Source organism: Salmo salar, chromosome 19 (genome assembly GCF_965601325.2).
Source record: "Salmo salar chromosome 19, fSalSal1, whole genome shotgun sequence".
Lineage (NCBI taxonomy): Eukaryota > Metazoa > Chordata > Actinopteri > Salmoniformes > Salmonidae > Salmo > Salmo salar.
The window spans coordinates 42,470,347-42,496,605 of NC_138309.1; the positions used below are offsets into that span (position 1 = coordinate 42,470,347).

General features: G+C 45.3%; 1 protein-coding gene across 1 annotated transcript in view; it reads left to right on the top strand.

Annotated features, from left to right (window-relative positions):
- The window catches only part of LOC106592837 (calpain-1 catalytic subunit), a 258,943-nt gene that overhangs the window by 40,448 nt on the left and 192,236 nt on the right, over window positions 1-26,259 (top strand). The window contains exons 7-17 of the mRNA XM_082965521.1: window positions 6,274-6,392; window positions 12,907-13,040; window positions 15,340-15,508; window positions 15,846-15,929; window positions 16,118-16,203; window positions 16,398-16,472; window positions 19,459-19,619; window positions 21,838-22,007; window positions 22,159-22,170; window positions 22,471-22,682; window positions 22,857-22,896. Coding sequence (XP_082821647.1) covers window positions 6,274-6,392; window positions 12,907-13,040; window positions 15,340-15,508; window positions 15,846-15,929; window positions 16,118-16,203; window positions 16,398-16,472; window positions 19,459-19,619; window positions 21,838-22,007; window positions 22,159-22,170; window positions 22,471-22,682; window positions 22,857-22,896 — 1,262 coding nt within the window. The remainder of the gene's footprint in view (window positions 1-6,273; window positions 6,393-12,906; window positions 13,041-15,339; window positions 15,509-15,845; window positions 15,930-16,117; window positions 16,204-16,397; window positions 16,473-19,458; window positions 19,620-21,837; window positions 22,008-22,158; window positions 22,171-22,470; window positions 22,683-22,856; window positions 22,897-26,259) is intronic.

Genomic DNA, 26,259 nt, shown 5'->3' on the forward strand with positions numbered 1-26,259 from the left:
AGTGATAGTGCCGTCTTCTCCCCCTCTCCTCTCAGGGATAGTGTCGTCTTCTCCCCCTCTCCTCTCAGTGATAGTGTCGTCTTCTCCCCCTCTCCTCTCAGTAATAGTGTTGTCTTCTCCCCCTCTCCTCTCAGTTATAGTGTTGTCTTTTCCCCCTCTACTCTCAGTAATAGTGTCATTTTCTCCCCCTCTCCTCTCAGGGATAGTGCCGTCTCTCCCCCTCTCCTCTCAGTGATAGTGCCGTCTTCTCCTCCTCTCAGTGATAGTGTCGTCTTCTCCCCCTCTTCTCTGTGATAGTGCCGTCTTCTCCCCTTCTCCTCTCAGTAATAGTGTCGTCTTCTCCCCCTCTCCTCTCAGTGATAGTGCCGTCTTCTCTCCCTCTCCTCTCAGGTATAGTGCGGTCTTCTCCCCCTCTCCTCTCAGTGATAGTGTCGTCTTCTCCCCCTCTCCTCTCAGTAATAGTGTCGTCTTCTCCCCCTCTCCTCTCAGTAATAGTGTCGTCTTCTCCCCCTCTCCTCTCAGTTATAGTGTTGTCTTCTCCCCCTCTCCTCTCAGTAATAGTGTCATCTTCTCCCCCTGTCCTCTCAGGGATAGTGCCATCTCTCCCCCTCTCCTCTCAGTTATAGTGCCGTCTTCTCCTCCTCTCAGTTATAGTGCCGTCTTCTCCTCCTCTCAGTGATAGTGCCGTCTTCTCCTCCTCTCAGTGATAGTGCCGTCTTCTCCTCCTCTCAGTGATAGTGTCGTCCTCTCCCCCTCTCCTCTCAGTAATAGTCTCGTCTTCTCCCCCTCTCCTCTCAGTGATGGTGCCGTCTTCTCCCCCTCTCCTCTAAGTGATAGTGCCGTCTTCTCCCCCTTTCCTCTCAGTGATAGTGCTGTCTTCTCCCCCTCTCCTCTCAGTGATAGTGTCGTCTTTTCCCCCTCTCCTCTCAGTGATAGTGTCGTCTTCTCCCCCTTTACTCTGTGATAGTGCCGTCTTCTCACCCTCTCCTCTCAGTGATATTGCCGTCTTCTCCCCCTCTCCTCTCAGTGCTAGTGCCGTCTTCTCCCCCTCTCTTCTCAGTGATAGTGCCGTCTTCTAATCCTCTCCTCCCAGTGATAGTGCCGTCTTCTCCCCCTCTCCTCTCAGGGATAGTGCCATCTTCTCCCCCTCTCTTCTCAGTGATAGTGTCGTCTTCTCCCCCTCTCCTCTGTGATAGTGCCGTCTTCTCCCCCTCTCCTCTCAGTAATAGTGTCATCTTCTCCCCCTCTCCTCTCAGTGATAGTGCCGTCTTCTCCCCCTCTCCTCTCAGGGATAGTGCCGTCTTCTCCCCCTCTCCTCTCTGTTTTAGTGTTGTCTTCTCCCCCTCTCCTCTCAGTAATAGTGTCGTCTTCTCCCCCTCTCCTCTCAGGGATAGTGCCGTCTCTCCCCCTCTCCTCTCATTGATAGTGCCATCTTCTCCTCCTCTCATTGATAGTGCCGTCTTCTCCCCCTCTCATATCAGTAATAGTGTCATCTTCTCACCCTCTCATATCAGTAATAGTGCCGTCTTCGCCCCCTCTCCTATCAGTAATAGTGCCATCTTCTCCCCCTCTCCTCTCAGTGACAGTGCCGTCTTCTCCCTCTCTCCTCTCAGTGACAGTGACGATTTCTCCCCCTCTCCTCTCCGTAATAGTGCCATCTTCTCCTATTCTCCTCTCAGGGATAGTGCCGTCTTCTCCCCCTCTCCTCTCAGTGATATTGTCGTCTTCTTCCCCTCTCCTCTCAGTAATAGTGTCGTCTTCTCCCCCTCTCCTCTCAGTGATAGTGTCGTTTTCTCCCCCTCTCCTCTCAGTAATAGTGTCGTCTTCTCCCCCTCTCCTCTCAGTTTTAGTGTTGTCTTCTCCCCCTCTCCTCTCAGTAATAGTGTCATCTACTCCCCCTCTCCTCTCAGGGATAGTGCCGTCTCTCCCCCTCTCCTCTCAGTGATAGTGCCGTCTTCTCCTCCTCTCAGTGATAGTGCCGTCTTCTCCTCCTCTCAGTGATAGTGCCGTCTTCTCCTCCTCTCAGTGATAGTGCCGTCTTCTCCTCCTCTGAGTGATAGTGCCGTCTTCTCCCCCTCTCAGTGATAGTGCCGTCTTCTCCCCCTCTCATATCAGTAATAGTGTCGTCTTCTCACCCTCTCCTATCAGTAATAGTGTCGTCTTCGCCCCCCTCCTATCAGTAATAGTGCCATCTTCTCCCCCTCTCATATCAGTAATAGTGTCATCTTCTCACCCTCTCCTATCAGTAATAGTGCCGTCTTCTCCCCCTCTCCTCTCAGTGACAGTGCCGTCTTCTCCCTCTCTCCTCTCAGTGACAGTGACGATTTCTCCCCCTCTCCTCTCCGTAATAGTGCCATCTTCTCCTATTCTCCTCTCAGTGATAGTGCCGTCTTCTCCCCCTCTCCTATCAGTAATAGTGTCGTCTTCGCCCCCTCTCCTATCAGTAATAGTGCCATCTTCTCCCCTCTCCTCTCAGTGACTGTGCCGTCTTCTCCCCCTCTCCTCTCCGTAATAGTGCCATCTTCTCCCCCTCTCCTCTGTGATAGTTCTGTCTTCGCCCCCTCTCCTCTCAGTGATAGTGCCATCTTCTCCCCCTCTCCTCTCAGTGATAGGGCCGTCTTCTCCCCCTCTCCTCTCAGTGATAGTGCCGTCTTCCCTCCTCTCAGTAATAGTGCCGTCTTCTCCCCCTCTCTTCTCAGTGATAGTGCCGTCTTCTAATCCTCTCCTCCCACTTATAGTGCCGTCTTCTCCCCCTCTCCTCTCAGGGATAGTGCCATCTTCTCGCCCTCTCTTCTCAGTGATAGTGTCGTCTTCTCCCCCTCTCCTCTGTGATAGTGCCGTCTTCTCCCCCTCTCCTCTCAGTGATAGTGCTGTCTTCTCCCCCTCTCCTCTCAGTGATAGTGTCGTCTTCTCCCCCTCTCCTCTCTGTAATAGTGCCGTCTTCTCCCCCTCTCAGTGAAAGTGCCGTCTTCTCCCCCTCTCTTCTCAGTGATAGTGCCGTCTTCTAATCCTCTCCTCCCAGTGATAGTGCCGTCTTCTCCCCCTCTCCTGTCAGTGATAGTGCCGTCTTCTCTCCCTCTCCTCTCAGGTATAGTGCGGTCTTCTCCCCCTCTCCTCTCAGTGATAGTGTCGTCTTCTCCCCCTCTCCTCTCAGTAATAGTGTCGTCTTCTCCCCCTCTCCTCTCAGTAATAGTGTCGTCTTCTCCCCCTCTCCTCTCAGTTATAGTGTTGTCTTCTCCCCCTCTCCTCTCAGTAATAGTGTCATCTTCTCCCCCTGTCCTCTCAGGGATAGTGCCATCTCTCCCCCTCTCCTCTCAGTTATAGTGCCGTCTTCTCCTCCTCTCAGTTATAGTGCCGTCTTCTCCTCCTCTCAGTGATAGTGCCGTCTTCTCCTCCTCTCAGTGATGGTGCCGTCTCCTCCCCCTCTCCTCTAAGTGATAGTGCCGTCTTCTCCCCCTTTCCTCTCAGTGATAGTGCTGTCTTCTCCCCCTCTCCTCTCAGTGATAGTGTCGTCTTTTCCCCCTCTCCTCTCAGTGATAGTGTCGTCTTCTCCCCCTTTACTCTGTGATAGTGCCGTCTTCTCACCCTCTCCTCTCAGTGATATTGCCGTCTTCTCCCCCTCTCCTCTCAGTGCTAGTGCCGTCTTCTCCCCCTCTCTTCTCAGTGATAGTGCCGTCTTCTAATCCTCTCCTCCCAGTGATAGTGCCGTCTTCTCCCCCTCTCCTCTCAGGGATAGTGCCATCTTCTCCCCCTCTCTTCTCAGTGATAGTGTCGTCTTCTCCCCCTCTCCTCTGTGATAGTGCCGTCTTCTCCCCCTCTCCTCTCAGTAATAGTGTCGTCTTCTCCCCCTCTCCTCTCAGTGATAGTGCCGTCTTCTCCCCCTCTCCTCTCAGGGATAGTGCCGTCTTCTCCCCCTCTCCTCTCTGTTTTAGTGTTGTCTTCTCCCCCTCTCCTCTCAGTAATAGTGTCGTCTTCTCCCCCTCTCCTCTCAGGGATAGTGCCGTCTCTCCCCCTCTCCTCTCATTGATAGTGCCATCTTCTCCTCCTCTCATTGATAGTTCCGTCTTCTCCTCCTCTCATATCAGTAATAGTGTCGTCTTCTCACCCTCTCCTATCAGTAATAGTGTCATCTTCGCCCCCCTCCTATCAGTAATAGTGCCGTCTTCTCCCCCTCTCCTCTCAGTGACAGTGCCGTCTTCTCCCTCTCTCCTCTCAGTGACAGTGACGATTTCTCCCCCTCTCCTCTCCGTAATAGTGCCATCTTCTCCTATTCTCCTCTCAGTGATAGTGCCGTCTTCTCCCCCTCTCCTATCAGTAATAGTGTCGTCTTCGCCCCCTCTCCTATCAGTAATAGTGCCATCTTCTCCCCTCTCCTCTCAGTGACTGTGCCGTCTTCTCCCCCTCTCCTCTCCGTAATAGTGCCATCTTCTCCCCCTCTCCTCTGTGATAGTTCTGTCTTCGCCCCCTCTCCTCTCAGTGATAGTGCCATCTTCTCCCCCTCTCCTCTCAGTGATAGGGCCGTCTTCTCCTCCTCTCAGTGATAGTGCCGTCTTCTCCTCCTCTCAGTGATAGTGCCGTCTTCTCCTCCTCTGAGTGATAGTGCCGTCTTCTCCCCCTCTCAGTGATAGTGCCGTCTTCTCCCCCTCTCATATCAGTAATAGTGTCGTCTTCTCACCCTCTCCTATCAGTAATAGTGTCGTCTTCGCCCCCCTCCTATCAGTAATAGTGCCATCTTCTCCCCCTCTCATATCAGTAATAGTGTCATCTTCTCACCCTCTCCTATCAGTAATAGTGCCGTCTTCTCCCCCTCTCCTCTCAGTGACAGTGCCGTCTTCTCCCTCTCTCCTCTCAGTGACAGTGACGATTTCTCCCCCTCTCCTCTCCGTAATAGTGCCATCTTCTCCTCTTCTCCTCTCAGTGATAGTGCCGTCTTCTCCCCCTCTCCTATCAGTAATAGTGTCGTCTTCGCCCCCTCTCCTATCAGTAATAGTGCCATCTTCTCCCCTCTCCTCTCAGTGACTGTGCCGTCTTCTCCCCCTCTCCTCTCCGTAATAGTGCCATCTTCTCCCCCTCTCCTCTGTGATAGTTCTGTCTTCGCCCCCTCTCCTCTCAGTGATAGTGCCATCTTCTCCCCCTCTCCTCTCAGTGATAGGGCCGTCTTCTCCCCCTCTCCTCTCAGTGATAGTGCCGTCTTCCCTCCTCTCAGTAATAGTGCCGTCTTCTCCTCCTATCGGCGATAGTGCCGTCTTCTCCCCCTCTCCTATCAGCGATAGTGCCGTCTTCTCCCCCTCTCCTCTCAGTGACAGTGCCGTCTTCTCCCCCTCGCCTATCAGTAATAGTGTCGTCTTCTCCCCTTCTCCTGTCAGTGATAGTGCCGTCTTCTCACCCTCTCCTGTCAGTGATAGTGGCGTCTTCTCACACTCTCCTGTCTGTGATAGTGCCGTCTTCTCCCCCTACCAGTGATAGTGCCATCTTCTCCCCCTCTCCTCTCAGTGATAGTGCCGTCTTCTCCCCTTCTCCTTTCAGTGATAGTGCCGTCTTCTCACCTTCTCCTGTCAGTGATAGTGCCGTCTTCTCCCCCTCTCCTCTCAGTGATAGTGCCATCTTCTCCCCCTCTCATCTCAGTGATAGTGCCGTCTTCTCCCCCTCTCCTATCAGTGATAGTGCCACCCATCACAGCCATATAATATCTCATCCAGATCTTTGCCTTGCTTCCATCCATATTTACAACATGCTTTTACAAGACCTCAGTCATCATTGTGAGGCCTGTCGAATTTGCCTCCATTAAAGTAAAGTGCTGTACAGTGGTAGCTGGCTCAATAAATCAAGCGCCAAACAATTTCCCCTTTCACATGTTCAAGTGAATGTGGAAAATTCTCTTCCATAGAACAGAGTTGGACTATGGGGCAGGACAGTAGGTAATAGTAGGTAGTAACGGTAGTACTTGGTTGTTAGTGCAGCTTTCTTCCTAGAGGGACTAATGCCATACTAACGCCCTGGACCAGAGCTGGGTGGGCCCTGGACCAGAGCTGGGTGGGCCCTGGCTGACATCCATACACAAGCACACCCTTGTACACACTCCACCTGCTGGACATTCAATTTAAATGATTGCAACAATCTCTCTCTCTGTCTATCTGTCTTACCCTCCCTCCCCCTCTTTCTCCCCTCTCTCTGTCCCTCCCTCTCTCTCACTCCCCTCTCTTTCTCCCCTCTTTCTCCCCTCTCTCTCACTCCCGTCTCTTTCTCCCCTCTCACTCTCCCTCCCTCCATCAGGTGATTGCTGGCTCCTAGCAGCCATAGCCTCTCTAACCCTCAATGAGAGGCTACTCCACCGAGTGGTCCCTCATGGTCAGTCCTTCCAAGAGGACTATGCTGGGATCTTCCACTTTCAGGTATGACTACGCATGCACACACGTGATGGCGCCAATGGGTAGGGCTGCCGTCTAATTGGCTCTCAACCAATCATGCTATTTTGTTTGTTTTCTCGCATTGTTCGTAACTCGTTTTGTACATAATGTTGCTGCTACCGTCTCTTATGACCGAAAATATTTTCTTAACATCAGAACTGGGATTGCTCATCTCAAACTGGATGAAGAGTTTCTCTTCAATGAGTCGGACATCGAGGGATATACTGTTGACACCCGACCAGGCCCCGATCCCCGTGATTCGCTGAAGAAGGAAACTGAGATTTCGAGGCAAAAGATCAGGGTGCCTTGTGAGGACCAGGCGACGAGTGGCTAATCTGCCCTTGCCCTTCGTTCTGCTAGCTAACGTTCAATCGCTAGAAAATAAATGGGACGAACTGAAAGCACGTACAGTGGGGGAAAAAGTATTTGATCCCCTGCTGATTTTGTACGTTTGCCCACTGACAAAGAAAGGATCAGTCTATAATTTTAATGGTAGGTTTATTTGAACAGTGAGAGACAGAATAACAACAAAACAATCCAGAAAAACGCATGTCAAAAATGTTACAAATTGATTTGCATTTTAATGAGGGAAATAAGTATTTGTGGGTAGTTGTCTCCTGTTTTGTGTCTGTGCACCTGACAGGACTGTTTCGTGTCGTTTGTTGTTTTTGTATACGTGTTTCTTTTGTTTTTCTTTCTTTTAAATAAATAAAGAAGATGAGTATACACGTTCCTGCTGCACCTTGGTCCAATCCTTACGACGCCCGTTACACTCTGGTAAGACACGGGGCGGTGGCCAAGGCATTTATGTAAACAACAGCTGGTGCACGATATCTAAGGAAGTCTCAAAGTTTTGCTCGCCTGAGGTTGAGTATCTTCTGATAAGCTGTAGACCACACTATTTACCCAGAGAGTTTTCATCTGTATTTTTCCTAGCTGTCTACATACAACCACAGAGCGAGGTTGGAACTTTTTTTCCCTTTTTCAGGACCCTGTCTTTCAAAGATAATTCGTAAAAATCCAAATAACTTCACAGATATTCATTGTAAAGGGTTTAAACACTGTTTCCCATGCCTGTTCAATGAAACATAAACAATTAATGAACATGCACCTGTGGAACGGTCATTAAGACATTAACAGCTTACAGACGGTAGACAATTAAGGTCACAGTTATGAAAACGTAGGACACTAAAGAGGCCTTTCTACTGACTCTGAAAAACACAAAAAGAAAGATGCCCAGGGTCCCTGCTCATCTGCATGAACGTGCCTTAGGCATGCTGCAAGGAGGCATGAGGACTGCAGATGTGGCGAGGGCAATAAATTGCAATGTCCGTACTGTGAGAAACCTAAGACAGCACTACAGGGAGACAGGACGGACAGCTGATCATCCTCGCAGTGGCAGACCACATGCAACAACACCTGCACAGGATCGGTACATCTGAACATCACACAGGACAGGTACAGGATGGCAACAAGAACTGCCCGAGTTTCAACAGGAACGCACAATCCCTCCATCAGCGCTCAGACTGTCTGCAATAGGCTGAGAGAGGCTGGACTAAGGGCTTGTAGGCCTGTTGTAAGGCAGGTCCTCACCAGACATCACCGGCAAACATGTTGCCTATGGGCACAAACCCACTGTCGCTGGACCAGACAGGACTGGCAAAAAGTGCTCTTCTCTGACGAGTTGCGGTTTTGTCTCACTAAGGGTGATGGTCGGATTCGCGTTTATCATCGAAGGAATGAGCGTTACACCGAGGCCTGTACTCTGGAGCGGGATCGATTTGGAGGTCATGGTCTGGGGCGATGTGTCACAGCATCATCGGACTGAGTTTGTTGTCATTGCAGGCAATCTCAATGCTGTGCGTTACAGGGAAGACATCCTCCTCCTTCATGTGGTACCCTTCCTGCAGGCTCATCCTGACATGACCCTCCAGCATGACAATGTCGCCAGCCATACTGCTCGTTCTGTGCGTGATTTCCTGCAAGACAGGAATGTCAGTGTTCTGCCATGGCCAGCGAAGAGCCCGGATCTCAATCCCATAGAGCACATCTGGGACCTGTTGGATCGGAGGGTGAGGTCTAGGGCCATTCCCCCCAGAAATGTCCGGGAACTTGACTGGAATATGTTCTGGGATTCTTCCGATGGCATTGAGGAGTGCACCACATCAGCCACTGGCTTTATCAATAACTGTATCGAGGACGTCGTCCCCAGAGTGGCTGTACGTACATACCCCAACCAGAAGCTATGGATTATAGGCAACATTCACACTGAGCTGAAGGGTAGAGTTGCCGCTTTCAAGGAGTGGGACTCTAACCCGGAAGCTTATAAGAAATCCTGCTATGCCCTCCGACGAACCATCAACAGGCAAAGCGTCAATACAGGACTAAGATCGAATCGTACTACACCGGCTCCGACGCTCGTCGGATGTGGCAGGGCTTGCAAACTATTACAGACTACAAAGGGAAGCACAGCCAAGAGCTGCCCAGTGACACAAGCCTACCAGATGAGCTAAATAACTTCTATGCTCGCTTTGAGGTAAGTAACACTGAAACATGCATGAGAGCATCAGCTGTTCCAGACGACTGTGTTATTACGCTCTCCGCAGGAGAAGTGAGTAAGGCCTTTAACTTCTATGGGCAAGGTGGGACGTGACCGTCCCACACTATTTAACAGCCAGTGAAATAGCATGGCGCGAAATGCAAAACAGCAAAAATATCATAATTTCAATTTCTCAAACATACGACTATTTACACCATTTTAAAGATACACTTCTCCTTAATGTAACCACATTGTCCGATTTCAAAAAGGCTTTACAGCGAAAGCAAAACATTAGATTATGTTAGGAGAGTACATAGACAAAAATAACCACACAGCCATTTTCCAAGCAAGGATATATGTCACAAAAACCCAAAACACAGCTAAATGAAGCACAAACCTTTGACGATCTTCATCAGATGACACTCCTAGGACATCATGTTACACAATACATATATGTTTTGTTCGATAAAGTTCATATTTATATCCAAAAACAGCATTTTATATTGGCGCGTGATGTTCAGAAAATGTATTCCCACCAAAAACCTCCTGTGAATGTGCACATCAATTTACAAAAATACTCATCATAAACGTTGACAAAATACACAACAATTATTTTAAGAATTATAGATACAGTACTCCTTTATGCAACCGCTGTGTCAGATTTTAAAATAGCTTTTCGGCGAAAGCACATTTTTCAATATTCTGAGTACATAGCTCTCCATCAAAGCAAGCTTTACAGACACCCGCCAAATTCTGGGGTCACCTAAACTCAGAATTAGTATTATAAATATTCTCTTACCTTTGCTGATCTTCGTCAGAATGCACTCCCAGGACTGCTACTTCCACAAGAAATGTTGTTTTTGTTCGAAATAATCCATATTTATGTCCAAATACCTCCGTTTTGTTCGTGCATTCAGGTCACTATCCAAAGGCATAATGCGCGAGCGTAATTTGAGACACAAAAAGTCAAAATGTTCCATTACCGTTTTTAGAAGCATGTCAAACGTTGTTTACGATCAATCTTTATGGTATTTTTAACGTAAAAATGTGATAATATTCCAGCCGGACAATAGCGTATTCATTCCAGAAGAAAAATAAGGAAAGGTGCGCTCGCGGGATCGCTCATATCAAATCCCTTTGTCCCCAGGCAGTCCACTGAGCTCCTATACTCTGCCCGGTTACAGGAGACGGATGAAACAACTTTCTGAAGGCTTTTGACAGCCATTGGAAGCCTTAGGAAGTGCACCGTGACCCCACAAACACTGTCGTTTCGATATGGATTAGAAAGAAGAACCACAATTCTCAGATCTTCCACTTCCTGGTTGAATTTTTCTCAGGTTTTTCCTGCCATATGAGTTCTGTTATACTCACAGACACCATTCAAACAGTTTTAGAAACTTCAGAGTGTTTTTTAATCCAAATATACTAATAATATACATATTCTAGTTTCTGGGCCAGAGTAGTAACCAGTTTAATTTGGGTACGTTTTTCATCCGGCCGTGAAAATACTGCCCCCTATCCCAAAGAAGTTAAACAGGTCAAATTTCCCAAGGCTGCTAGGCCAGACAGATTACCAGGACATGTACTCCGAGCATGCGCTGACCAACTGGCAAGTGTCTTCACTGACATTTTCAACCTCTCCCTGTCTGAGTCTATAATACCAACATGTTTTCAAGCAGACCACCATAGTCCCTGTGCCCAAGAACACTAAGGTAACCTGCTTAAACGACTACTGACCCGTAGCACTCACGTCTGTAGCCATGAAATGCTTTGAAAGGCTGGCTCACATCAACACCATTTTCCCAGAAACCCTAGACCCACTCCAAATGCACACCGCACCAACAGATCCACAGATGATGCAATCTCTATTGCACTCCACACTGCCCTTTCCCACCTGGAAAAAAGGAACACCTAGTTGAGAATGCTATTCATTGACTACAGCTCAGCATTCAACACCATAGTGCCCTGAAAGCTCATCATTAAGCTAAGGACCCTGGGACTAAACAGCTCCCTCTGCAACTGGATCCAAGACTTCCTGACGGTCCTCCCCCAGGTGGTAAGGGTAGGTAACAACACATCTGCCATGCTGATCCTTAACACGGGGGCCCCTCAGGGCTGCGTGCTCAGTCCCCTCCTGTACTCCCTGTTCACTCATGACTGCACAGCCAGGCACAACTCCAACACCTTCATTAAGTTTGCTGATGACACAACAGTGGTAGGCCTGATCATGACAACGGTGAGACAACCTGTAGGGAGGAGGTCAGAGACCTGACCATGTGGTGCAAGGACAACAACCTCTCCCTCAACGTGATCAAGACAAAGGAGATGATTGTGGACTACAGGAAAAAGAGGACCGAGCACAACCCCATTCTCATTGATGGGGCTGTAATGGAGCAGGTTGAGAGCTTCAAGTTCCTTGGCGTCAACAACATCAACAACAAACTAACATGGTCCAAGCACACCAAGACAGTCGTGAAGAGGGCACGACAAAATCTTTTCCCACTCAGGAGACTGAAAAGATTTGGCATGGATCCTCAGATCCTCAATTTTTTTACAGCTGCACCATCGAGAGCATCCTGACGGGTTGCATCATTGCCTGGTATGGCAACTGCTTGGCATCTGACCGCAAGGCACAACAGAGGCTGGTGCGTACAGCCCAGTAGATCACCGGGGCCGAGCTTCCTGCCATCCAGGACCTCTATACCAGGCGGTGTCAGAGGAAGGCCCTAAAAATTGTCAAAGACTCCAGCCACCCTAGTCATAGACTGTTCTCTCTGCTAACGGACGGCAAGCGGTACCGGAGCGCCAAGTCTAGGTCCAAGAGGCTTCTAAACAGCCATAAGACTCCTTAACAGCTAATCAAATGGCTACCCAGACTACTTGCACCCCCCACCCCCCTTCTACGCTGCTGCTACTCTCTGTTATTATCTATGCATAGCCACTTTAACAACCCTACGTGCATGTACATAATTATCTCAAATACCTCGACACTGGTGCCCCCGCACATTGACACATTGACTCTCTCCCGGTACCCTCTGTATAAAGCCCCACTATTGTTATTTACTGGTGCTCTTTAATTATTCGTTTTTCTTACCTCTTTTTTAAAAACATTTTTTTAGGTATTTTCTTAAAACTGCATCGTTGGTTAAGGGCTTGTAAGTAAGCATTTCACTGTAAGGTCTACACCTGTTGTAAACTAATCCTAGCTCCTAACCCTAAAACTAATCCTAGCTCCTAACCCTAAAACTAATCCTAGCTCCTAACCCTAAAACTAATCCTAGCTCCTAACCTTTAACGTAATTCTAATCCTAACACTAATTCTAACCATAACCCTAAAGAAATATCATTTGACCTTGTGGGGACTAACAAAATGTCCCCAGTTGGTCACATTTTTTGTTTGTTTAGTATTCTTCTGGTTAGTTAAACACGTCCACACACACACACAGACAGACAGACAGACAGACAGACAGACAGACAGACAGACAGACAGACAGACAGACAGACAGACAGACAGACAGACAGACAGACAGACAGACAGACAGACAGACAGACAGACAGACAGACAGACAGACAGACAGACAGACAGACAGACTCACTCACTGTCCATGTATCAATAGCCTATTTGTCCTGTCAGGTTACATGTAAACAACACATACTTCCAGGGTTAAAGCATCCGTTAGGACAGGGGTGTCGCAAAAGTCAATATACTTTAAAATGACTCAATATAAGGACCTCGTTGAAGACTGAATCTGCCCCCCCCCCCCCCCCCTGAGCTACAGAGGACCTTGAAGGCAGGAAGTTAAGATAACCATTTATTTATTTTTAAATTGAGACACACCGTAGTTTTCAGGAGAAACTAGCTGTGGTCAGTGTTTTGATACCCAGATGAAGTTGGTTTATGCCCTAAAGCTTGATTGTGGTCCTCTTTATGCCCTAAAGCTTGATTGTGGTCCTCTTCAGTTCTGGCAGTTTGGTGAGTGGGTGGACGTGGTGATTGATGACCGGCTGCCAACGAAGGATGGAGAGATCATGTTCGTTCACTCAGCCGAGGGCAATGAGTTCTGGAGCGCCCTGCTGGAGAAGGCCTACGCCAAGTATGTCAACGAAGGCCTGGTCTACGTCCCAAATGGCACCTTATTCCCTATTTAGTGCAGTACTTTTAATCAGGGCCTATGTGTGTGTTGATCATATAAACACTCTCTTTGCCATATAGACTTCATCATGTATACATCTACAGTGAGCTCCACAAGTATTGGGACAGTGACCGATTTTTTTGTTGTTTTGGCTCTGTACTGACATCATACAATGACTATGAGGTTAAAGTGCAGACTGAGCTTTAATTTGAAGGTATTTTCATCCATATCGGGTGAACTGTTTAGAAATTACAGCACTTTTTGTACATCGTCCCCCCCATTTTAGGGGAACAGAAGTATTGGGACAAAATATGTGTATGAAAGTATACTGAACAAAAATGTAAATGCAACATGTAAAGTGTTGGTCCCATGATTGCATGATCTGAAGTAAAAGATCCCAGAAATGTTCTAAATGCACAAAAAGCTAATTTCTCTCAAATTTTGTGCACAAATGTGTTTACATCCCTGTTAGTGAGCATTTATCCTTTACCAAGATAATCCATCCACCTGACAGGTGTGGCATATCAAGAAGCTGAATAAACAGCATGATCATTACACAGGTGCGCCTTGTGCTGTGGCAATAAAAGGCAACTCTAAAATGTGTAGTTTTGTCACACAACACAATGCCACAGATTTCTCATGGTTTGTGGGAGTGTGCAATTGGCATGCTGACTGCAGGAAGGTCCACCAGAGCTGTTGCCAGATAATTGAATATTAATTTCTCTACCATAAGCCACCTCCAAAGTCGTTTTAGAGAATTTGGTAGTACATCCAACCAGCCTCACAATCGCAGACCACGTGTAACCACACCAGCCCAGGACCTCCACATCTGGCTTCTTCACCTGGGGGATAGTCTGAGTACAGCCACCCGGACAGCTGATAAAATTGAGGTGTATTTCCGGCTGTAATAAAGCCCTGTAATAAAGCCCTTTTGTGGGGAAAAATGCATTTTGATTGGCTGGGCCCGGCTCCCAAGTGGGTGGGCCAGTATCCCAAGTGGGTGGACCTATGCCCACCCATGGCTCCGCCCCTGCCCAGTCATGTGAAATCCATAGATTAAGGCTTTATTTATTTAAATTGACTGACTTCCTTATATGAACTGTAACTCAGTAAAATCATTGAAATTGTTGCATGTTGTGTTTATATTTTTGTTCAGTATAGTAAAAAGTTTAGTATCTGGTCCCATATTCCTAGCACACAATGATTACATCAAGCTTGTGACTCTACAAAAGTTGTTGGAGGCATTTGCTGTTTGTTTTGGTTGTGTTTCAGACTATATTGTGGCCAATAGAAATGAATGGTAAATAATGTATTGTGTCATTCTGGAGTCACTTCTATCGTAAATAAGAATAGAATATGTTTCTAAACACTTCTACATTAATGTGGATTCTACCATGATTAGGGATAGTCCTGAATGAATTGTGAATAATGATGAGTGAGAAAGTTACAGGCGCACAAATATCATATCCCCAAGACATGCTAACCTCTCACCATTACAATAACAGGGGAGGTTAGCCTTTTATATCATACCCCCAAACATGCTAACCTCTCACCATTACAATAACAGGGGAGGTTAGCCTTTTATATCATACCCCCAAGACATGCTAACCTCTCACCATTACAATAACAGGGGAGGTTAGCCTTTTATATCATACCCCCAAGACATGCTAACCTCTCACCATTACAATAACAGGGGAGGTTAGCCTTTTATATCATAACCCCAAGACATGCTAACCTCTCACCATTACAATAACAGGGGAGGTTAGCATTTTATATCATACCCCCAAGACATGCTAACCTCACACTATTACAATAACAAGGGAGGTTAGCATTTTGGGGGGGTATGATATTTGTGTGTCTAACTTTCTGACTCATCATTATTCACAATTCATTCAGGATTATCCGTAATCATGGTAGAATCCACATTAATGTAATCATTGGATGCTAGGAATATGGGACCAAATACTACACTTTTGACTACTTGTATACACATACAGTATGAGTCAATTTGTCCCAATACTTTTGGACTAGGTACAAAAAGTGCTGTAATTTCTAAACGGTTCACCCGATATTGATGAAAATACCTTCAAATTAAAGCTGTATCATTTCAAATCCAAATAACTGGAGTACAGAGCCAAAACAACAACAAATAGGTCACTCTCCCAATACTTTTGGAGCTCACTGTATGTGACGTGTGTATATCCCAACATTCATTTGTTTATATATCCCTGCATTTATGTGTTTCTACTGTCACTGTCAGGTTGAATGGTTCCTATGAGGCTCTGTCTGGAGGCAGCACCACAGAAGGCTTTGAGGACTTCACCGGCGGTGTGTCTGAGATGTACGAGCTCCGTAAGGCTCCACGGGACCTGTACAGGATCATCAGTAAAGCCCTGGACAGGGGCTCCTTGCTGGGCTGCTCCATCGACGTGAGTCCCCTGCTCCTCTGGTCCTGTCAAAAACACCAGGGTCTCATTCATTAGGGCACATCAATTTAAAATGTTTTTCAACAGAAAACTATTTCAAGCAGTTGTTATTGGACAACTCAAGGTAGTCCCTCCCTATATCTGTCCGTTTTCTTCCGTTTTGGTGCCTTATGAATACGGCACTGGGGATAGTTTGATGTACCTACTTTATGAAGAACATTATCATGAACTTTATAATTTATAACATTAACATTGTAGTCAATACATCCTTATATCAAATAATGCTGATTCAGATGCATCATGGGTCTTGTATTCTTCTGACTATTTTTTGTGACTACAGATCACCAGTGCTTTTGACATGGAGTCTGTGACTTTCAAGAAGCTGGTGAAAGGTCATGCTTACTCAGTAACCGGTCTGAAGAAGGTAGGTTAAGCCCGTAAATAGAATAAACTAGGACGCCTGGTTTCACCTGGGTCTGAGTCCAGTGTATCTGGGTCTTCAGACCCTGCTTTGGAACCCTGGTTTCCCTGGTCTGTCTTTTAATGTTAGTGTTTCTATGTAGACTGGGTTTTATTGTTGTACTGCGTATGTCTGATTCTGTCCTGCTCCAGGTGGACTACCAGAGTCAGGTGGAGAGGCTGATCAGGGTGAGAAACCCCTGGGGACAGGTGGAGTGGACTGGCGCCTGGAGTGACAAGTGAGCATAACAGAACCACTACTAGGTCCACATTCACAACCAACATGTTTACACCCTAACCGAGTACTAAACCCCAGTTTCACCACAAACCTCAACTTTTGCTTACACATTCATAAAGTTTCTGTCGTAGGTTGTAGTAGATTCTGTTTCTCAGTATACTATTGCTCTGTTCTTGTCTCCCTGTCTGTGTCCAGTTCTCCTGAGTGGGATGAGGTGGACCCATCTGAAAGAGAGGACCTTCATCTAAAGATGGAGGATGGAGAGTTCTGGTAGGATGAAGAGCATGATTACATGCTGAGTTCTCAGTTGTTTGAAATGACCCTGGTATTCTGTAATCTCAGAACCCACAACCATCGTGTGCCGGTCAGATTCTTCTACATTTATGTCACGAGAGACCAGGAAATCTACTTCTTCAGCTGCCATTGTGATGAAAACATCATATACGCTATATATACAAAATTGGAGACACCTTCAAATTAGTGGATTTGGCTATTTCAGCCTACAGTGGCTTGCGAAAGTATTCACCCCCCCTTGGCATTTTTTATATTTTGTTGCCTTACAACCTGGAAAGAAAATAGATTTTGGGGGGGGTTTGGATCATTTTATTTACACAACATGCCTACTGCTTTGAAGATGGAAAATATGTTTTATTGTGAAACAAACAAGAAATAAGACAATAAAACTGAAAACTTGACCATGCATAACTATACCCCCCCCCCCCCCCCCCCCCCCCCAAAGTCAATACTTTGCTGCAAAAGGTGGCTCTACAATTACAGCTGCAAGTCTCTTGTGGTATGTCTCTATAAGCTTGGCACATCTAGCCACTGGGATGTTTGCCCATTCTTCAAGGCAAAACTGCTCCAGCTCCTTCAAGTTGGATGGGTTCCGCTGGTGTACAGCAATCTTTAAGTCATACCACAGATTCTCAATTGGATTGAGGTCTGGGCTTTGACTAGGCCAATCCAAGACATTCAAATGTTTCCCCTTAAACCACTCGAGTGTTGCTTTAGCAGTATGCTTAGGGTCATTGTCCTGCTGGAAGGTGAACCTCCATCCCAGTCTCAAATCTCTGGAAGACTGCAACAGGTTTCCCTCAAGTATTTCCCTGTATTTAGAGCCATCCATCATTCCTTCAATTCTGACCGGTTTCCCAGTCCCTGCCGATGAAAAACATCCCCACAGCATGATGCTGCCACCACCATGCTTCACTGGGGATGGTGTTCTCGGGGTGATGAGAGGTGTTGGGTTTGCACCAAACATAGTGTTTTCCATGATGGCCAAAAAGCTCAATTTTAGTCTCATCTGACCAGAGTACCTTCTTCCATATGTTTGGGGAGTCTTCCACATGCCTGTTGGCGGACACCAAACATGTTTGCTTATTTTTTTCTGGCCACTCTTCCATAAAGCCCAACTCTGTGGAGTGTACAGCTTAAAGTGGTCCTATGGATAGATACTCCTATCTCCGATGTGGAGCTTTGCAGCTCCTTCAGGGTTGTCTTTGGTCTCTTTTTTACCTCTCTGATTAATGCCCTCCTTGCCTTGTCCCTGAGTTTTGGTGGGCGGCCCTCTCTTGGCAGGTTTGTTGTGGTGCCATATTCTTTCAATTTTTTTAATAATGGATTTAATGGTGCTCTGTGAGATGTTCAAAGTTTCAGATATTTTTTTAGAACCCAACCCTGATCTGTACTTCTTCACGACTTTGTCCCTGACCTGTTTGGAGAGATCCTTGGTCTTTATGATGCCGCTTGCTTGGTGGTGCCCCTTGCTTGGTGGTGTTGCAGACTCATGGGTCTTTCAGAACAGGTGTATATATACTGAGATCATGTGACAGATCATGTGACACTTAGATTGCACACAGGTGGACTTTATTTAACTAATTATGTGACTTCTGAAGGTAATTGGTGGCACCAGATCTTATTTAGGGGCTTCATAGCAAAGGGGGTGAATACATATGCACGCACCAATATTCCGTTTTAAATTTTTTTGTATTTTTTGAATGTTTTTCTTTTTTTTTTCACTTCACCAATTTGGACTATTTTGTGTATGTCCATTACATGAAATCCCCCCCCCCCCCAATAAAAAAAAAAAAAATTACAGGTTGCATTAAAATAGGAAATATTCCAAGGGGGGTGAATACTTTTGCAATGTCTGTACACTATATATACAAAATTGGAGACACCTTCAAATTAGTGGATTCGGCTATTTCAGCCACACCCGTTGCTGACAGGTCTATAAAATAGAGCACACTGCCATACAATCTCCATAGATAAACATGGGCAGTAGAATGGCCTTGTTTAAGGGCTCAGTGGCTTTTAACGTGTCACCATCATAGGATACCACCTTTCCAACAAGTCTTTTTGTGAAATTTCTGCCCTGCTAGAGCTGCCCCGGTCAACTGTAAGTGCTGTTATTATGAAGTGGAAATGTCTAGGAGCAACAATGGCTCAGCCCCGAAGTGGTAGGCCACACAAGCTCACAGAATGGGACCTGTCCTCGGTTGCAACAGTCTATACCGAGTTCCAAACTGCCTCTGGAAGCAACGTCAGCGCAAGAACTGTTCTTCAGGAGCTTCATGAAATGGGTTTCCATGACCGAGCAGCCGCACACAAGCCTAAGATCACCATGCTAAATGCAAAGCATCGGCTGGAGTGGTGTAAAGCTTGCCGCCATTGGACACTGGAGCAGTTGAAACGCGTTCTCTGGAGTGATGAATCACACCTCGCCATCTGGCAGTCCAACAGACTAATCTGGATATGGTTGATGCCAGGAGAACCCTACCTGCCCCAATGCATAGCGCCAACTGTAAAGTTTGGTGGATTAGGAATAATGGTCTGGGGCTGTTTTTCATGGTTCGGGCCCCTTAGTTCCAGAGAAGGGAAATCTTAACGCTACAGCATACAATGAAATTCTAGACGTGTCTATGTTTTTAACTTTGTGGCAACAGTTTGGGTAGGCCCCTTCCTGTTTCAGCATGACAGTGCCCACATGCACGAAGTGAAGTCCATACAGAAATGGTTTGTCGAGATTGGAGTGGAAGAACTTGACTGGCCTGCACAGAGCCCTGACCTCAACCCCATTGAAATCCCCACAGCAATGTTCCAACATCTAGTGGAAAGCCTTCCCAGAAGAGTGGAGGCTGTTGTAGCAGCAAATGGGGGACCAACTCCATATTAATGCCGATGATTTTGGAATAAGATGTTGGACGAGCTGGTGTCCACATCCTTTTTAAATCACCCTAATCTCCCCTGTCTATAGGATGTCATTCCAGGAGTTCCTGAGGCAGTTTTCCCGTCTGGAGATCTGTAACCTGACGGCAGACGCTCTGAGTGAGGACGGCCTCAGCCACTGGAACACCATCAAGTTCCACGGCATGTGGAGACGGGGGAGTACCGCCGGGGGCTGCCGTAACCACCCCAGTGAGTCATAGAACATCTACCATATCTTCCAGAACACATAGAATATTTACATTACAGTATTACATTACAACATCAACACCTCATACTGCAGAATGTTAACACCCTCATACTGCAGAACGTTAACACCTCATACTGCAGAACGTTAACACCCTCATACTGCAGAACGTTAACACCTCATACTGCAGAACGTTAACATCCCATACTGCAGAATGTTAACACCCCCTACTGCAGAATGTTAACACCCTATACTGCAGAACGTTGACACCTCCTTACTGCAGAACGTTAACACCCCATACTGCAGAATGTTAACACCCTATACTGCAGAATGTTAACACCCTCATACTGCAGAATGTTAACACCTCATACTGCAGAATGTTAACACCCCATACTGCAGAATGTTAACACCCTCATACTGCAGAACATTAACACCTCATACTGCAGAACGTTAACATACTGCGTTAACACGCACATTCTGTAGTATGGGGTGTTAACTTTTACAGTAGAATACAAGGGCATGTGGAGAAGAGGGAGTATGGCCAGGGGCTGCTTCAACCACCCCAGTGAGTCAGTGACTATGTTACCAGAACATCTTACGTCTCAGACCAGACAGAACGTTACCCTGGGTAACAGTCTCTTTAGCTAACAATCCACTCCTTACTTTTGCCCAGTTGCCTTTGGCAATGACAAGGAAAGGGAAAGGGGGACACCTAGTCAGTTGTACAACTGAACACATTCAACTGAAATGTGTCTTCTGCATTTAACTCAAACCCCTCTGAATCAGAGAGGTGCGGGCGGGGGGAGGGGGGGGGCTGCCTTAATCGACATCCTTGTCTTCTGTGCCCGGGGGAAAAGGTGTGGCAAGGAGTGGACTGTTAGTTAAAGAGACTGGTACTACTACCCAGACTTCATGTACAGTACAGGAACTGGAAGGCTGTCGGAATAACCCCAGTGAGTCACAGAACCACTTCCAGAACCAACATTCCAGAACACCTATATTCTAGAGCTTTTACAGTACAGGGGCAGCACAGAATGCGTAGGGGGGAGGGTCAGCACGGCCGGGGGCTGTCGGAACCACCCCAGTGAGTTAAACAGTTTACTAGTACATTATTTACATACCAGAGCATCAACATTTACACTATGGTACAGATACAGCACAGGCAGAGGCATCCAGAACCTTTCTAGTGTCATAGAAACATTTCACATAGAACGTTTACAGTCCGGAACAGGAACCATCTCAGTGAGTCACAGTCAACGTTTAGAGTAGGAGCTAAGATCATATTTCATGTGTTAGTGTTTTCAGGAAAATCACCACAGAGCATTTACAACAGCTACACATTCACATGTTACCTCGACTACCTCGACTAGCCTCGACTAGCCTCGACTAGCCTCGACTACCTCGACCAGCCTCGACTGACTCGACTGACTCGACTAGCCTCGACTAGCCTCGACTAGCCTCGACTACCTCGACTAGCCTCGACTGTCTCGACTACCTCGTACCCCCGCACATTGACTCGGTACCGGTACTCCTTGTATATAGTCTCATTATTGTTATTTTATTGTGTTACTATTTCAATTTTTTTTATTTAACACGTTTTTCTTACTTTTTAACTCTACATTGTTGGTTAAAGGCTTGTAAGTAAGCATTTCACTGTAAAGTCTACACTTGTTGTATTCGGCACATTCAACAAATAAAAATGCGATTTGATTTGACCAGATGGGATATCTATAACACTTTGGTTGTATGGATTACCTTAATGCCTGCTCCTCTATTGTCTAGACACGTTCTGGATCAACCCCCAGTATAACTCTGTCTTATCTCTGTGTTACTCCAGACACGTTCTGGATCAACCTCCCAGTATAACTCTGTCTTATCTCTGTGTTACTCTAGACAGGTTCTGTATCAATCCCCAGTATAACTCTGTCTTATCTCTGTGTTACTCTAGACAGGTTCTGTATCAATCCCCAGTATAACACTGTCTTATCTCTGTGTTACTCTAGACAGGTTCTGTATCAATCCCCAGTATAACACTGTCTTATCTCTGTGTTACTCTAGACAGGTTCTGTATCAATCCCCAGTATAACACTGTCTTATCTCTGTGTTACTCTAGACAGGTTCTGTATCAATCCCCAGTATAACACTGTCTTATCTCTGTGTTACTCTAGACAGGTTCTGGATCAATCCCCAGTATAACACTGTCTTATCTCTGTGTTACTCCAGACACATTCTGGATCAATCCCCAGTATAAGATCACTCTGCTGGAGGAGGATGACGACCCTGAGGATGAAGAGGTGGCTTGTAGCTTCCTGGTGGCTTTAATGCAGAAGGACAGGAGGAGGTACCGGAAACAGGGACAGGACATGCACACCATCGGGTTTGCCATCTACGAGGTAAGAAACAAGCATTTTAAGAGTCTACAGCCTAACATCTCTGGGGGGGGGGGGGGGGGGGGGATGCTACACACTCACTAGTTTGCTTCTCAAAGAAATTAATTGTTTTCAAACTTTAATGTTTCTCCTATTGTGTCTTCTGTTTGTGCAGATTCCAGAAGAGGTATAAGAATTTTACCACAACTGTACATTTAGGCTCATGTATTTTGGGCATTGTGAAAATGATCCAACTTGGGTATGGCTATAAATGCGTTCATCCTTTTTAAATGGCACTCATTTACATGAATATGGGCCAATTTCCCGGACACAGGTTAAGCCTAATCTTGGGCTAAGAAGCATTTTTAATTGAGACTTTCCATTGAACATGTTTTTTGGGGGGGTCTAGGACTTAACCTGTGTCTGGTAAACTGGGCTTCAGCATATGTAGTTGAAGCCATGTCTTTTTCTTCCACGTCCTCTGCAGTACAGGGGCTGTCAGAACGTGCACCTGAAGAAAGACTTCTTCCTGACCCATTCATCCTGCGCTCGCTCTGAGACCTTCATCAACCTGAGAGAGGTCAGCAACCGTCTCCATCTGCCTCCAGGAGAATATCTCATCGTCCCCTCCACCTTTGAGTCTGGCCAGGAGGCCGACTTTGTCCTGCGAGTCTTCACTGAGAAACAGTCTGAGACAGAGTAAGTGTGTGTGTGTGATCCTGTAATTCATGACATATGGCTTTTTTTTTAAAGACTTGATATGTGGGTCACCATGCCTCTGTGTGCGTGCGTGTGTGTGTGCGTGCGTGCGTGCTAGGTGTGTATGTGTGTGTGTGTGTGTATATTTTCATTGTGTCTGTTTTCTCATTCCAGAGAGCTAGACGATGAAATCTCAGCAGACCTGGAAGATGAGGTGGGTTTGCCTGTATTGTCACTCACTACCATAACTACAATGGATAGAACAGTCTCTACGATAACTACAATGGATAGAACAGTCACTACCATAACTACAATGGATAGAACAGTCACTACCATAACTACTATGGATAGAACAGTCACTACCATAACTACAATGGATAGAACAGTCACTACCATAACTACAATGGATAGAACAGTCACTACCATAACTACTATGAATAGAACAGTCACTACCATAACTACTATGGATAGAACAGTCGCTACCATAACTACTATGAATAGAACAGTCACTACCATAACTACTATGAATAGAACAGTCACTACCATAACTACTATGGATAGAACAGTCACTACCATAACTACTATGGATAGAACAGTCACTACCATAACTACTATGGATAGAACAGTCACGACCATAACTACTATGGATAGAACAGTCACTACCATAACTACAATGGATAGAACAGTCACTACCATAGCTACTATGGATAGAACAGTCACTACCATAACTACTATGGATAGAACAGTCACTACCATAACTACTATGGATAGAACAGTCACTACCATAACTACTATGGCTAGAACAGTCACTACCATAACTACTATGGATAGAACAGTCACTACCATAACTACTATGAATAGAACAGTCACTTCCATAACTACTATGGATAGAACAGTCACTACCATAACTACTATGAATAGAACAGTCACTACCATAACTACTATGGATAGAACAGTCACTACCATAACTACTATGGATAGAACAGTCACTACCATATCTACTATGGATAGAACCGTCACTATTATGAATAGAACAGTCACTACCATATCTACTATGGATAGAACAGTCACTACCATAACTACTATGAATAGAACAGTCACTACCATATCTACTATGGATAGAACAGTCACTACCATAACTACTATGCATAGAACAGTCACTACCATATCTACTATGGATAGAACAGTCACTACCATCACTACTATGGATAGAACAGTCACTACCATAACTACTATGGATAGAACAGTCACTACCATAACTACTATGGATAGAACAGTCACTACCATCACTACTATGGATAGAACAGTCACTACCATAACTACTATGGATAGAACAGTCACTACCATAACTACTATGGATAGAACAGTCACTACCATATCTACTATGGATAGAACAGTCACTATTATGAATAGAACAGTCACTACCATATCTACTATGGATAGAACAGTCACTACCATAACTACTATAGATAGAACAGTCACTACCATCACTACTATGGATAGAACAGTCACTACCATAACTACTATGGATAGAACAGTCACTACCATAACTACTATGGATAGAACAGTCACTACCATAACTACTATGGATAGAACAGTCACTACCAATACTACTATGAATAGAACAGTCACTACCATAACTACTATGAATAGAACAGTCACTACCATATCTACTATGGATAGAACAGTCACTACCATAACTACTATGAATAGAACAGTCACTTACATAACTACAATGGATAGAACAGTCACTACCATAACTACTATGGATAGAACAGTCACTACCATAACTACTATGGATAGAACAGTCACTACCATAACTACTATGAATAGAACAGTCACTACCATAACTACTATGGATAGAACAGTCACTACCATAACTACTATGGATAGAACAGTCACTACCATATCTACTATGGATAGAACAGTCACTATTATGAATAGAACAGTCACTACCATATCTACTATGGATAGAACAGTCACTACCATAACTACTATGAATAGAACAGTCACTACCATATCTACTATGGATAGAACAGTCACTACCATAACTACTATGCATAGAACAGTCACTACCATATCTACTATGGATAGAACAGTCACTACCATATCTACTATGGATAGAACAGTCACTACCATAACTACTATGGATAGAACAGTCACTACCATAACTACTATGAATAGAACAGTCACTACCATAACTACTATGGATAGAACAGTCACTACCATAACTATTATGAATAGAACAGTCACTACCATATCTACTATGGATAGAACAGTCACTACCATAACTACTATGGATAGAACAGTCACTACCATAACTACTATGGATAGAACAGTCACTACCATCACTACTATGGATAGAACAGTCACTACCATAACTACTATGGATAGAACAGTCACTACCATAACTACTATGGATATAACAGTCACTACCATAACTACTATGGATAGAACAGTCACTACCATAACTACTATGGATAGAACAGTCACTACCATATCTACTATGGATAGAACAGTCACTATTATGAATAGAACAGTCACTACCATAACTACTATGGATAGAACAGTCACTACCATAACTACTATGGATAGAACAGTCACTACCATAACTACTATGAATAGAACAGTCACTACCATAACTACTATGGATAGAACAGTCACTACCATAACTACTATGAATAGAACAGTCACTTCCATAACTACTATGGATAGAACAGTCACTACCATAACTACTATGAATAGAACAGTCACTACCATAACTACTATGGATAGAACAGTCACTACCATAACTACTATGGATAGAACAGTCACTACCATATCTACTATGGATAGAACCGTCACTATTATGAATAGAACAGTCACTACCATATCTACTATGGATAGAACAGTCACTACCATAACTACTATGAATAGAACAGTCACTACCATATCTACTATGGATAGAACAGTCACTACCATAACTACTATGCATAGAACAGTCACTACCATATCTACTATGGATAGAACAGTCACTACCATCACTACTATGGATAGAACAGTCACTACCATAACTACTATGGATAGAACAGTCACTACCATAACTACTATGGATAGAACAGTCACTACCATCACTACTATGGATAGAACAGTCACTACCATAACTACTATGGATAGAACAGTCACTACCATAACTACTATGGATAGAACAGTCACTACCATATCTACTATGGATAGAACAGTCACTATTATGAATAGAACAGTCACTACCATAACTACTATAGATAGAACAGTCACTACCATCACTACTATGGATAGAACAGTCACTACCATAACTACTATGGATAGAACAGTCACTACCATAACTACTATGGATAGAACAGTCACTACCATAACTACTATGGATAGAACAGTCACTACCAATACTACTATGAATAGAACAGTCACTACCATAACTACTATGAATAGAACAGTGACTACCATATCTACTATGGATAGAACAGTCACTACCATAACTACTATGAATAGAACAGTCACTTACATAACTACAATGGATAGAACAGTCACTACCATAACTACTATGGATAGAACAGTAACT